This window comes from Capsicum annuum, chromosome 1, assembly GCF_002878395.1.
Source record: "Capsicum annuum cultivar UCD-10X-F1 chromosome 1, UCD10Xv1.1, whole genome shotgun sequence".
Taxonomy (NCBI): Eukaryota; Viridiplantae; Streptophyta; class Magnoliopsida; order Solanales; family Solanaceae; genus Capsicum; species Capsicum annuum.
Window position 1 is genome coordinate 124,181,316 of NC_061111.1, and position 14,944 is coordinate 124,196,259.

Below are 14,944 nucleotides of genomic sequence, written 5' to 3' on the forward strand. Positions count from 1 at the left end.
GTATTTGTTAGAAACTTCCTTTGACAAAGCAAGAGTGAATCAAACAAAGGCCACATTACAATAAGAGTAAAGTATGGTTGAGTGAGTTGATACGTATGGAGTATGGTTGTGTAAATTGGTATGTATGGAGAATGACCTTAAAAGTAGAAATTAGTATGCACCTAAGATGTTTGGTGCAAAGAAAACATTTTGTGAAGTCGTTTGCTCTCATTACTTCAATAGTAGGTAATATTGTTTGCTTTTAATGTCCAAATTATGTGGTAAAAAATTTGTGCCTTATTATTGCTTGCACAGATTGAACACAAGCCAGTGCTCATGCTAAATTGTGTCCTGCTATCTTTTCAGTATACATGGTCTTAAGATCGAGCATTGATAAGATAACAACCGACACTGCTGACTGGACATGCAAGGTCCAAATCATCGACATCAGCCGAGAGAGAAAAAGTCCAGAGAAGCAAATGCAATTTCAAAATCTGATTTTAGAGGATGAACAGGTATTGTTGCATGCAGCAAATTGCATCCTTCTATACATCCAAACTATACAGACACCAATTGCAATCCACTCCCAAGTTAAACAACAAAATCTTGAAGCTTTCCTTAAGTCAGTGAGAACCATATCCGATTATAGAAAATGCTCGAGTTTTTAGGTGAAATCAAAATGTTGTCCAGGACACATAATTTAGTGGCAGGTCTAAAAGCAGAATGCACCAGACAACTTCTCCTTTAGCTAATTCATAAGAACAATCCCTCCACACAATGCACAACCTTATCAGAGTAAGACAAAAAGAAATATATCTCTGATTTTTTATTAGTTCTATTATAATAATTTAGTGATGTAGGGAAGGTTATCATTGGGGATATTTCGAAAACACGGAAACTGAAGAGTACAAAAGAACTGTGTAGAAATGATATGGCAAAAAGGACAAACAAGACAAATATGCGAATATTATCGTACAGATAGCCTGAGCATGATAGAGAAATAATGACTGACGCCACTAATGGCTTTGCCACGTAGTCAGCTCCCATTAGGTGTGGTATTTTAGGGCTCGATTGGAGCATTTTATGACATTTTGATCCTAAAATATTGTTGTCCTCCAAGTTTTCCTTATTCACCAAGTCTTTGTTTCATTGAATATATGCATTTATTTTTCTAAATTACTTTCAGGCCTGAAACACACAACACTGGATTCAGTGATTGGATACATTATTGAAGCTCAAAAGCTTCATTTGACTCCTCATTTACTTGCATTATCATATTTACATCGCTTTCTTAGTATTGGAATACTCAATTGCCAATAATCAAATATTACGGGTTCAACTACGATGCCTGTCATTGACCTCATACATATTTAAGTATACTGTTTTTCTGATGAACATATATGTATATGTGTGTAAAATTTTAAATTCCCTAATGAAAAATACATATTCAAATCCTAAATGTTATATGTTTGGATTCTCATTTTAGTTTACTAATAAAAATTTCTAGCATTGTCACTACCTTATATTCAGCATTTCGCTTATACTTCTACAAAAGAGTCTGTTTCTACGTTTTTCACATGACTACTCACACATATCAAAAGAGGACAGAATGATAATAAAAGTTAAAAGAAAACTTGGGAGAGGTGATTAAGGACCACTCGTGTAGTAATCCTACTCATCCATGTAGACTAATATCTAATTAGTATCAGTAAATAAAGAAAAAATTAATGATAAACAATATACTCAAACTATCATTTTTTCACGAGTTTTATGTCTCAACTATATTCATTGTTTCATTAATTGCCTATCTAACTTATCACTTTCTTTGTATTATTACACACCTCGCTTGATGCTAAGTTGGCCTACACGTGTGTGTTGTCACTTGAGAACAAATATTAGGTCAACTCATCATCGAGCGTGCTTTAATACAAAGAATAATACAAAGGGGGTGAGAGATTAGGTAAGGTAAAAATATTAATAGAAATTTGAGATATGAAACCCGCAAAAAGGTGTGATTGGTTTAGGTGTGCTTTGGAGCATCAACTCAATAAGAAATTCTGTAATCTAATTATCGAGTTGTGAAACAATGGCCAGGCAATTGCTAGTCATTTTAGTCATTCTTTCACCATACGCATTCATGGGAGAAACGACATCTTCAAAGGCATCTTCACAATCAGAAATGTCAGTAATTGCAGCACTGAGCATAGTGCTCATACGTCCACTGTCATGAATATGCAGAGCCTGAATAGCTTGCTTATAATTGTAGGCCACAGTATCCCAACTGTCGAGGCAAGTTTTAAGCATTGTCTTAGTTTTGGGAGGAGTAGCAGGGGATTCTGAAGCTCTTTTAAAAGTTGCAAATGCCAATTTGGCGAACTGATCGCTCGCCTTCATTGCCACTTGAAGAACATTTTGTACGTTGATGGCATTTCCACGCATAAGTGGAAAGATGGTTTCGGTGCAAAGATCAGGATAGTCAGTATTGTCGCATATCTCCTTTATCTTATCATGATCACTAATTGCACCCTCATCTTTCCGCTTATCAGTGGACGTAAGAGAAGAAGCGAGGCCAGAGGCGCCTAATTGATCACTAGAAGAAATTGAATCGATGGAGATGGAAGAAAATTCTGATTGTGACCATGAATTTTCATTTTCATATCCAGGAGGGTATGGAAAATAACTGGTTGGTGAATTTGCATTTTGTTTTGAAGAAGAAGAAGAAGCTGTGGGTTGCATGCTTGGTGCAACAATTGGGGATGAGTTATTGAGATTATCGTTATCTACGGATTGAGCTGAAGTGAGAGTGAAGAGAAAGAGGAAAAAAAGGAACAGAGATTCCATGTTTTATTTGAAATTTTTAATTAATTGACCAAATGGTGAAGGGAGGAATGAATAGAAAGGAACAAAATGAACAAGTAATTGAGGGAGGGAGGAAAGTTGAGTTACCATAGAAAACAGGTTGACATGAAAGAAAATAGGAGAACCTTTAAAATGTTTAACAAATTAAAGTTACCAGTGGACATCTACATTGTCGGCAGTCTCTACATAATACTATATAATTAAGTCTATACGAACCATTGTTATATGTACAAATATATTACACATCCATTGGCTTAAAAATTCTGGATAACATACTATTTATTTTCGAGACAAATTCCTAGCCTATATTAAATTAAAGATAACATAGAGCGAAGTGTATCGTGGACTTCACGGTTCCAAATGAAGATCATAAACTTAAGAAAATAGAGCGAGTGAAAAGCTAGTGAAAGATGGTCATTTTTATTTGATATTTATGCTGGTCCAAGTGTTGTTAATATAGGCATGGCAAATTCATATTCGATTAGGGTATAAAATAGACTTATACTGCCGTTTTTTCATCCAAATGAAAAGGCAAATAAATTAATATAGAACCTCAGAAGAGATTTATATTCCTTTGAAAATGATATTATGGGAGCTAATAATGATCTAACTTCTATGATTCCTCTATCGCATTTTTTGTCTACTGGTTTTGTGTGCATGGCAGGAGGTGGCCGGTGGTTGTTTTTCTTGATTAATCATGATATTGGTTTGTGTTCTTCTTCCTCCCCTCCTTTCTGGACTACACTAATATACCTATGATATATAATGAATTTATACATTGATAGTATAAGTGCCTGTTTGGATGGTGGTTTCTCATGGTATGGTATGATATGATTATTAAAGGAACCATGTTTGTTTTGATTATTTTCTAAAATATATGGTATGGTATAGTATCTTTTCATGGTCTGGTAATCATAGAATTCTTTATTTTTTAAAACCACCGATTTGGTGGTATCCCATGATTTTCTTATTTCTTTTTCCGATTACGCCCTTACTTAATATTTTTAATCGTACTTTACACTCTCCTCTGCGTTCTTCTTTCTTCTTCTATTGTCTCTCTTCTGCGCTCGTTCTGTCTTTCTAAGTTTGTTTTTTTAAAACTTAACTGCTTATTGTTCTCTCTCCATTAAAAATTTTATTCTAGAAATTTGAGTGTCTTAATTTTCAGAAGCACATGTACTGGAAATAGGTGAAACCATGTTCATACAAATATGTGCCTAGCCTATTCAATTATAATCAAATTGATTAATGCATCGACCTGTGAAGTTGCTCATGATTTATCTGAAATAAAAAAGAAAGATAGTTCTGACACTTGTGGGTCAATAGAATCTTGATGGTGTTTTTGATCTTTTATACTAATATACTTCAATATGGGTTCTTCATTGTTATACTAAAAAAGATGATCTTTTACACGAAAGCTCATGATTGTTACCTGAATTCAAAGAGGAACCTACAACTATTGAGTTAATATAGCTCTTTCTTAAGATAATCTAGTCCAATACTATATTCAGGAACCTACAACTATTGAGTTAATATAGCTCTTTCTTAACATAATCTAGTCCAATACTATATTTTCTATTACACATTTTTGGCTTTTCTATGGGTCGTCCAGAGGATGTTTGCGCTTTCCTATATTATTTTTGATGACAATCGGATAAATTTGCTTTAATCCCCTATATTTGTGGAAAGAAAATTATTTTATTAATAATTATTGATAAATTCAAAATTTATAACACTTAGGGCATTTTAGTAAACTTACCCGTTACGATACAGTACCATACCATCAAACCAAACAAAAAACTGTTAATAAACAGTAGTGAACGATACAGTCAATCCAAACATTGTATTGTACTATACCATACAGTACCATCCCATACCATACAGTACCGTACATTATGAAACCGTGACAAACCACCATCATAGTAGATTACTTGCCTTCCCTTTCCATTTATGTGATATTACCAAGCCTTGCACTTAGTTTTCAGCAGTACATAACACTGAAAGTGAATTACTGTCTATTTTTACAAAGAACTCTTTCTTTTTTTTTTTTTTTGATAACCCTGATGTTCGGGTTAACATGACCAAAATATAAGTTTCAGCTATTATGAATGAAAGGTCCAGCAACCACATAATGTCAAGCTTAAAACAGAACATACAATAGAATTCAAACCATCCTTATTTAGTAGATTCTCAAAAACCTTCTCACAGGATTAGTATTTTTACCTGTATAAAAACCATATTTTCCATCTTTCATGTAGATTGAAGGAAGCCCCCATGTAAAACACAACAATAAAACACAATACTGCCTTCTTTAGTGAAGCTACCTTAAAATCTAAGATGACAAGCATATAAATAGATGAAGCCAGATTGAAAGAGTTCAAAAAGTTTATTTACCACAACATGACTGGAATTACATACGTTCAAAATGAGGGTACATAATACACACATCAACATGTTCAAGCTTGATCCTAATCAAGCTTACAAAACAGATAAGATTATTTTAACATAAGCTTAGATCTCAATGACAATAAATCAGCTCTGCCTGTATAGGAGTTCAGCTCATTGTATAATTAGTCTTCTGCCTTCTTCACAACAGTAACAGGACAGGTAGCATTATTCACCACATAATTGCTTACACTTCCCATAATAGCCCTGTGAAGATATTGAGGAAAAACTATAAGTTACAATATTCCCTTTATTTTGAGCAGAGTAGACGTAGTAATGCAATTACTAAATGATTATGAGCTTTTTGCTGAAATTCCACTCGAGTAATACCAAGTTTACTCATGCTACCTAAATACATTTGGAATATGGTAGCAAGAACATATTGGCATCTTTGTCAAGGAATAACTGCAACCAAAGCTCCGGTACTCCACAATAGTTGCAAAAGATAAAGCAGTGAAGTGACTAATTTCCACTTTGACTTAATACACAACATGATATTCAGTCACAAAAGGAATTACAGAAAAGATAACACCTCTTGATCTTTCCAAGCCCTCTGTTCCCTATGACCAGACAGCTCAAGGGAGTTCTGTCAATTGCTTCACATAACTTCTCACGAGCATCCCCCCAGAAAATTTTCATGACAACTGTAATCTGCAAGCAAAAAAATCCTGTAAGAATACTTAATCTAGGTATGCTTCCTGAGAAACACCGGATCTCATAAAAGAAGAGAAAATATCACCTCCATTTGCCTAGCAGCGAGGCTTATCATTTGCAATGTTTCGGGGTCAGGGTTAACCCCATACCTTTTCATTGTGTGGCTATCACATAACTCGGATAAGGGAATGAAAGCTGTAAAAGAAAAAAAAGAACAAATAGATCTCAAAAGATGTATCAGAAGATAGAATCTCGCTAATCAAATATCGGATATTTTAGCAGTAACAAGCCCAAGGCGACATGCTTTCACTGCTATGATTCTTAGGAAGCTACTATAGCTCTTGGCTCTTGCACCTAGACACGTCAAAAAGATAAATAAAGGTAGGTGCAAGCATGAACTAGATGATTCCGGATATGCAACGCTCTACCCAGTTAAAGATTAAACAGTTTGCAGGTATACTAATACAAGTAATTGTGGAGACTAAACATCCATATGTACCCTAATGCAATCTAGTTTCCTATCCCCTCTACCAAACCAAAACTAAATTCCCAAAACAAATACTTGTAATGTCTCCATATTTGACACGGATGGGATTCTCTATGAAACTCAAAAAGCATTAGCTGTATCTTTAATCCTGATGATGACACTCTGGAACGTATATCAAAAATCTCTTTATAGTGAAACATAAAAAATCTCCATACATAGACAAGTGATTTAACCCTATTCCAGTCACCAGAGTTCCCACGTCCATGACATCTAATCAACAAGCATAAAAAAGCAGATATTTTTCTAGGTACGTCAACAGAGATTTCTAGGTTCATCAACAAAAGATAAACCTTATCTGATCTTCTACGTCACTGAACTAGTGGATTGCCCAAAGCTACGAAAAGTTTGACCCTCAAACCATAAGCATATAGTAGGACAGACAAAAAAGCTCCAAAATTTTCACCAGCTAGCGCACCATTTGTGTCTGAAAGTAAAGGAATCTATCTAGCTATCAAACTTTCTGAGTGAAAAATATACTCCTTCAATATACAGATAGACAAAAGAAAGCAAGATGCCTTGCAACACTGCCAGTATTTACAGCAAGGATTGTAACCTACAATGTTTTAATTAGTTATTTCATCTTGATACCCAACAGATTAAAAATGACTCAGATGGCCAACATATCAATCAATTCGACTATGTGAATCCTCTTACTCAATTCATCATCTACTGCCGAGTAGTGGAGCTATGATTTTTACCAAGGGGTTTAAAAATATAAAGAGGTAAACTCATGAAGAAACCAAGGAGATTCAACATCTACTACATATATATTTAAAAAATTAATATTGACCAATATAGTGTATTTTTTAACCCCCCTTACGTTACCCTGGCTCCGGCCCTGCTACTAAAGTCATTCCTTTACACCTGAGTGCCGATCCTCCTCCTTTATCTGTGGAAGACCGGGTATTCTTTGTAAAGCTTACACAGAAGAAGTTGAGATGACCAACATCTATATGAGCCTATAAAATCAGTCACAAGATGGATTAATTTTATTTATTGGGGTTGGATTAGATAAAAGTAGAGGGACATGAGAAAGAAAAAGGAATTAATTAAAGAGATCATACGAGAACTAGTGGCCACCCAGAGTTGCATCTCGCTTTCTTCATAGTGTCCTTCAGGGCGCACAGTAACGAGAATAAGGGTATCCCCTTTACGAATAATGTTATCAATCGCCCATTTCAAAGCTTTCTTGCTGCATGCTGAGAAATCTACTGCTACCCCAACAAATCTATCACCTCCTTCCATCCCTCTTTAAGATTTTTGCTTTGATTAAGAACTTTCAACAACAACAATAATGGAGAGAGCAACTTGATCACGACTATTTCAGGATGGAAGCAGACAAGTACTCAAGTAGTGCAATGTTGATTTGTCGGATGTCATATTTTCCTACCACTTGTAAAGCCAAAATGAGGTTGTTGGGACCCACTTTTCTGGCTCATGAAATTCCCACTTGTCTCTTTCATGCTTTCTTTGACGTGAGGACATCACGTTCTAATATAAATTGGATAAGTTTAGTGTAATTTAACTAGTATACTAGTATTGTTTTTGCTGATATTGAACATTACTTTTTCAAAATGCATCCCTCTAAATCTTGAACTGTTATATTTGAGACTTGAGAGCGAGAATTTACTAGCTGGATTATAAGTTGGTCATATGAAATTTTACTTTTTTGTAAGGGTGTTTAAAATCAAATTGTAACCCATAATTTAATTATATAATTAGTTTATTGGCTATTTGATTTACCGGTAACGGGTAATCGGATTAACTATTGGAGAATGCATTAAAATTTTATAATTAATGATTTATCAATGTGGGAACGGAATTTTCAATTTTCTTATCGGATGAACCGTTAGCCCATTAAGAATTATCATGTTTATATTTTTTACCCCTAGATATATAAAGTTTCTTTTGTAAATCCAAAAACTAAAATTTCATTCATTATTCTACTCATTACATCTCGTGACTTCTAACCATAAAGTGTAGTTGATCTTCCTAACACATATACAAAACCTAAAATCAAGTCTTAAATCTAAAAACGAATCATTCTTGATAACATGAAGAACCGTAACAAAAATAAAACAATGTCGATATGTCCTTCACAAAATTTCATATAAAACCAAAAACAAAAAATCAAATCATATCAAGGTTTAATTTTTCTTTCAATCAATAATTAAAAAGTTTTGTTTCTACATATGTTTTACGTCTAGAAGAAAATTTTCATATGAATCTATGTTATAATTGTTGGGTTTGAAATTGATAGGGCATCATGCGGAAGTTTATAGTTGCAAACCATGGAGACGATGAATCAGATGACAAGAAAATCTACTAGAAACATATTTTCGAAATGATTTACCCAATGAACCTACATATGAAAAAAAATATCATTAAAATTATGAGAGAAAAATCTCATCCTAAACAATACTCTTTTAATGACTACATTGTGGATGTTATTGTGTTGTGATATGAGAAGAGGGGTCTTTGTTGTGTCCTTTCGCACCCGCAAGTGTACATGATTGTACAAGTAATAAAGGATGTAAATCCAGATAACCCCACAGAGATTTGACGAATTGAAGCTCTACTTTGATTTCTTATTTGAGCTATTCAGTAGATGATCAATAACAAAATGTAAATAAAAATAATTGCAAGCAAGTCGTAGATTGGTTGTGTTGTATTTCAGATTTGAGAAAAGATCTAGGGTTACGATATTTTGATAATCCAGCTATGCTATCCATCATTCGCCTAATTTGTTTTCTTGAGTTACTAGTTATGTTGAAAGTTAATTGTAGCTATATTGAGCGTTTTTTCAACAACTCTGAGTCTACTCGACTATTTCTAACGCCTATATTTCTATGGTCGTTGGTTTATAGTGAAGTGCATAAAGAAATTGCATGTATTAACTAAGCTAATTCACAGGGTATATTTCTATCCAGAGTGACGAAGCGATTCCCTTTCCCTATAAGGTTCACAAACTAGCTCTATTTTCTCTTTTTACACTTGTTGTTCCCTTTTTCAAGTCCAACAAACAAGCCCTACTTAATATTCACAAGGTGATCAATCAAACAAATAATTGAAATCAAGAAAAAATAAATAACTCAATAAATGAAAAAAAATAGATAATACGATTTTCAACCACAACTTTCATATTCAACCATAACCCTAGAAATTAAGAGGTTTAGCTACTCATGAATCTCTTTGGAAGAAAAGGTTTCGTGAGCTTACAAGGCAAAAAACAAAAATTAAATAAAAGAAATAAATTAAATCTTGGTCTTGAGCTTTGCCCTAGCCTTTGCCTTCCCCAAATCAGTTGTCCCATTTTTTTTCACACAAAAATTCCTATTTATAGAGCCTAGTGTAGATGAAAATAAAATAAATTTGACTTCAACTTAAACTACGAAATCTCTTTTTCCGCCATTGGCAAAAAGCAAGAGAGTGGCGCAATAGACAGTAAAACTTTTAAGCATTTTCAAAACTCGTGCCACTGAGCCAAAGTAAGGCAGTGACGCGGGAGATTCTGCAATAGTGAATATTTCACGCCACTAAGCCAAAGCAAGGCAATGGCGCAGAGGCTCTTCAGCAGCAATTTCAGCAAGTTATCTTCTTCGCTCCACAGCTGCAAGGCGAGGTGATTGGCGCAAATGCTTTAAGATGTTCTTGCCTCTGGTTCCATCATCTATTCTCCAAATTGCTCAATATTTTCTTTCAAACACATACCACAAAATCCAAGCATAATTCACATTATTTAGGATCATGACAACACCAAAAAAAGAATAAATGTGAAGCAAAGAATGGTAAAATAAGGTGAATTTTAGCATTAAATCAACACCTCACACTTAAATCCTTGCTCATCCTCGAGTAAGCTATGCAGTCATGAAATAAACTCTACTACAACTACACCCATTGAAATAAGATTACTCAAGTTAAGACTACAACGACTACAATAGATGGCAAGATCTTATTAAATATATTTCATTCACACCATACATTTAAACAACTACTCCAAGAATTCTTAACCTTAAGAATCGAATCAATGATATTAAAAAACTCTTACAATTTATCCAATTAATAGATCAGATATTTCACGTATCTTTCATCAATCATGTGCCCTTACAACAAGAGAATTACCCATATTCACTTACAAGTATACAAATTACAGCTAGAATCAGTATATGGACAAGTTTTCGCCCATTCTCAAAAGGAACTTCACATGCAATATATGATGAACCATAAACTTGACCTTAGGGTACTACTCTACTAATATAGGAATATCATATCTAAGATCAAGCAGGGCTTTTCTGGTTGTAATGTAGGTTAAGGGACTGGTAGGAATTATTTTGGCTGAAATAATGATTATCTTTCCTAAGAACTTTAATACATCACAAATTTTTACCAATTGATTACTCTTAATTAACCAATACTTTTCCCTACTCTTCTCACCCATAGATTTCTTTGATTTTTTGTATCTTTAAGCAAGTTCACATATCACTAGTAAGGAGTACACAATTATCAAACTTTTTTTTCTTTTTAATCTTTTGTTGTTTTTCTACTTTCTATCAATAGCATATGATTTTTTTAATGACTTGCACCCTTAGACTTTTCTATAGGCTTTCCACCTCAACTATCTCTCTTTTCTCAATTCTCACTCCTTCTAATTCTTTTTTTTTTTTAAATTAGAGTGCCTAGGAGTTTTATATCAAATTAAAGGCTTATTAAAAATAAAAGAATTAAGCTTTATATGTAGATATCAAAGACTAGGTTAAAGAATCAACATGGCTAACTAGGATCATCCATTATGGGTAGGTAAAGCAAAGGATAAAAATAAGTTAATCAAAGAAATGCCTATATCATGTCCTAAACTAAATATTCCTCATTTCGCTTAGCAAATACACCAGACAAGTTCTAGACATTAATATAAAAGCATGAAATATCAACAAAAGCCTCACACGCATGGCATATGTTCAACTCAAGAAGGATCCATATAGACTATAAATCAAACAAATAATAAGAGTTCAAATTTAAGCTAAAAATCACATATGAGTCAAGTAAAAGAGCTTAAGTGTCTCAAGAGAAGCCATTCAATTATTTTTTTTTCAAAACTTGCTTTCAATCTGAAAACTAACTTGCACTATTTAGTTGTGTGTAGTATCTAACAAGAGCACCTCATATTCAATTGGTCCTAAAGACTATCTAACTCCTAGCGACTAAATCTTCCCTCAAGATGGTCGTGAACCATCCATCATTGGAAAAAGTCATTCTACCTAATAATAAAACAAAAACTATTTTAACAATAATAAAAAAATAGTCAGCTCAAAGGGCCTCTAAAAAAAGATTCGAATAGAACAAACGAAGGGATGGGTGAAGTATGCTCTACTAAAGAACTAATAATCTAATAACCAATATAAACTATTGTAATCTATAAAACAAAAAAAATCTTTTTGTGTTTTTGACTTTTAAAATTTTCTTTTGCACAAATTCTCAACGGAAATAAATAACTTGAACAAAACAACTCTTATAGCATACTTCACCCTTAACCACTATCAGAAGAATCCCACCCTACACTTAAAGGCATGCTTTGTCCCCAAAGAATTAATCAACATAAAACAGTGGTTAAAAATACATCATGAAGCTCTCTAGGACCTAGCTAGCAATATTCTTCCTTAATCTTTGCATCAAAGGGGTGAATGACTCCACACTTAAGCTTCATCCATGACTGTTAGCTTTTAAATTTGAGTACTCAAACTTTCTCAAATCTGCATAAATCAAAAACAACAAAGAAAACAAAAATCAAATGTGACACTATAAATATAAAACTACACTATTACAACTTGGGTTGCGTCCCAAGCAGTGCCTGATTTCACATTGCGGAATGACACTAGTCATAGATCAACCAAATTCTCTCAATATTTTTGTAATACTCTAAGTTTTCAAGCTCTAAGCCCGTCAAAGTATAGGCCATTAAATTAGTTTTTCCAATGCCACAAGTCTCTCCTTTATCCAATGTTGTGGAAAAAAGTTAGAAAACTCTTCCCCAAGAGTCTGTTAGGCTTCCAGTGGTAATGACTCAGGCAATGACTCATAACCTAGACTCATTACTATGGAAGTGAGTGACCTGGGGATTTTACTTAGTGGTAACAGATCTAGCACACGACTAGATATCATAAGTAATGAGTCATCGTGTAGAATCATAGCCACATTAGTGAAGAACCCTAGATTTTTATCCAGGGGTAACGATTCTACCTCATGACTCATCATCTGTGACAATGAGAGGGTGGACATGTTACCTTAGTAGAGAGAAACCTAGAAAGTGAGTCTCAGACCACAACTACTCCTAACGACTCATGGCCAGACCTAACAAGCCATTATGAGGGAGAGTCATTACCTTAACATTGAAGGATCAGAACCTAGGATCTCAGGTCAAGACTTAGACCACGACTCGTGACCAGAGGGTACGAGTCATTGGGTGAGTCGTGACGATTGCGACCAAAATTCCTACATGATTTTAACAAGGCATTTATGGTAAATTCCACCCCTTTTAACCTAAAACTCATGACGTTTATGCCTTCAAAATCAGTTATCAAGGGTAACATTACCCTAACCTATCATAACTCAAAAATATTTAATACATAAAAAAGAAAGCAATTTCGTCTCTCCAAAGCTAAAATAAGGTTCACCAAGCAAGTTCAAGTTTCAAAAAGATTTCTTCAAGGGGTTTACTTTCAGGTATGTGGGCTTTCATCAATGGGTCTCTTCTACCCATTGAGTCCCAAGAATTCCTCCATTCTCAAGTAAAATTCCCTTTGCCCTTATTTTGGGGTCTAGGTTAAATGTGAGTTTTGTTTAACTCTTTCAATTTATTTTGTGTGTGACTGATGAATACATGTTTCCCCATAATATTTGTGTCCCCATGTGTCCAAGAATATGAATTTCTATATCACTATTCATTATTGAAATATTAAGCCTCATTCATGATGTCCTCTACCATGATCATCTTTTAATATTATCATATTTTGTTGTATTAGTCATTGTTGGTGGGTGATGAACACCAGATATCGAGGAGCTTAAACATGCATTAGTTTACATATTCATGATTACTTCAAATTATATATGCATTATTGTATTCGGAATGCATAGTTTGATCATATCAGTATCAGTCATGTCTCAGCTATACTTTGGGGTCATTCAGTTGGGAATAATACTTAGCACTGACTGAATGCAAGGATGATGGCTCGCTCGTTAATTAGGTAGAGACCATTAGTATTAGTCCCTAAGTTACAGAACTGTGATGCCACCATAGTTATAAGGGGTCATCCATCAGTTTAGGCTTGACACTCTTGTCATTCGATACATCAGTTTAATGGATTCATGCTAGCCAGTGTTGGTATCCTTGGCAAGGTACTAACACCCTTCCAAATGGGATTATAGGTTGGACTCTGATTAGTTCAGATTTGGGTATGTCAATTATTGTTAGCTCCCACAGTCCTCAGTTTAATATTTAGATTTTTTTGATTCAAGATTGCATGACTAATTTATAATATTCAGTCATCCAGTTATTCAGATACCTAACATATGTTTGTACTTGGTCTTGCCTTTGATTTTTATGTCTATGTATTCATGCTCAGTATATATGTATATTATTTATCTTGTCATCTGGCATACTCAGTAAATTTAAAATAATGATAGCATACTTCTTTGCAGTATATTATCTCATAATATAGGTTCAGACGCTCAATACCCGTACCCTCCGTTGAACATTCACATACCACTCAGCTACAGCCTTGGTGAGTCCTCATCATCCGAACACTAGTTATCTTATCAACTATTCATTTTAGTACTTTATCTTATTTAATTAGTCAGAGTTAGTTTCGGGCCTATCCTAATAACTTAACAAGTTTAGAGGTTTTTGTATAGTCAAACAGTTAAACACGTATTTCTTTTCAGTTTCATTGAGTATCTTCAGATAGTATTTATCTTGATTTTATGGTTATTCCTTATCAGTTTACTTTAGTTAGCTTCTGCGCAGTATTATGTTACATTTCTTTAGTATTTATTTCTTCTGTCAGGCCATAAGTTGCCTTGGGGTCACTGTGATTCTAAGCATCGTGTTATGACTAGGAGGTAGTATCGAATCGCGACAAACTTGGTATCAAAGCATAAGGTTTAAAGTATCCTAGGGTATCTGAAGGTCATGTTAAGTAGATTTTTGTTCATGGGTATGAAGCGCGCCATAATTATGGCTACAAAACATTTTGAGAATATCTCACTTCTTTTTATATTCATGTTGTGCGATAGAGTACAAGCTCTGTTAAACTTATTCATCTAATTTATTCTTTACTATTTACAAAAAAAATGCTTCCTAAAAGGGCTAACGGAAGAAGGGATGGGGACCAACCAGCACCACCGTCTGTTCCTAAAGACCCTCTGAATGAGCAGGTCTCCTAATCCATGGCTGCTCAAAATAACCAG

General features: G+C 34.2%; 2 protein-coding genes across 2 annotated transcripts; both read right to left on the minus strand.

Moving 5' to 3' along the window:
* Window positions 1-1,571: 1,571 nt before the first annotated feature.
* On the minus strand, window positions 1,572-3,315 carry LOC107855924 (pectinesterase inhibitor 3-like). The gene has a single exon (XM_016700930.2). The coding sequence runs from the start codon at window positions 2,818-2,820 to the stop codon at window positions 2,044-2,046; it is 777 nt and encodes a 258-aa protein (XP_016556416.2). The 5' UTR covers window positions 2,821-3,315; the 3' UTR covers window positions 1,572-2,043.
* Window positions 3,316-5,205: 1,890 nt separating this feature from the next.
* On the minus strand, window positions 5,206-7,942 carry LOC107879159 (universal stress protein PHOS32). The gene is made up of 4 exons (XM_016726262.2): window positions 7,549-7,942; window positions 6,023-6,132; window positions 5,816-5,934; window positions 5,206-5,490 (listed from the first exon to the last, which is right to left on the minus strand). Exons 1-4 carry the CDS (start codon window positions 7,727-7,729, stop codon window positions 5,409-5,411), a joined length of 492 nt encoding a protein of 163 aa, XP_016581748.1. The 5' UTR covers window positions 7,730-7,942; the 3' UTR covers window positions 5,206-5,408.
* Between the last annotated feature and the right edge of the window lie 7,002 nt (window positions 7,943-14,944).

What these genes read in the sequence shown, in the direction of transcription:
- LOC107855924 (XM_016700930.2), bottom strand. Translation starts at nt 2,820, where the DNA reads ATGGAATCTCTGTTCCTTTTTTTCCTCTTTCTCTTCACTCTCACTTCA.
- LOC107879159 (XM_016726262.2), bottom strand. Translation starts at nt 7,729, where the DNA reads ATGGAAGGAGGTGATAGATTTGTTGGGGTAGCAGTAGATTTCTCAGCA. An exon ending in CTGGGTGGCCACTAGTTCTC is followed by an intron (nt 6,133 to 7,548) that starts GTATGATCTCTT and finishes TTTCTTTTACAG; the next exon opens with CTTTCATTCCCTTATCCGAG. An exon ending in TCGCTGCTAGGCAAATGGAG is followed by an intron (nt 5,935 to 6,022) that starts GTGATATTTTCT and finishes TTTTGCTTGCAG; the next exon opens with ATTACAGTTGTCATGAAAAT.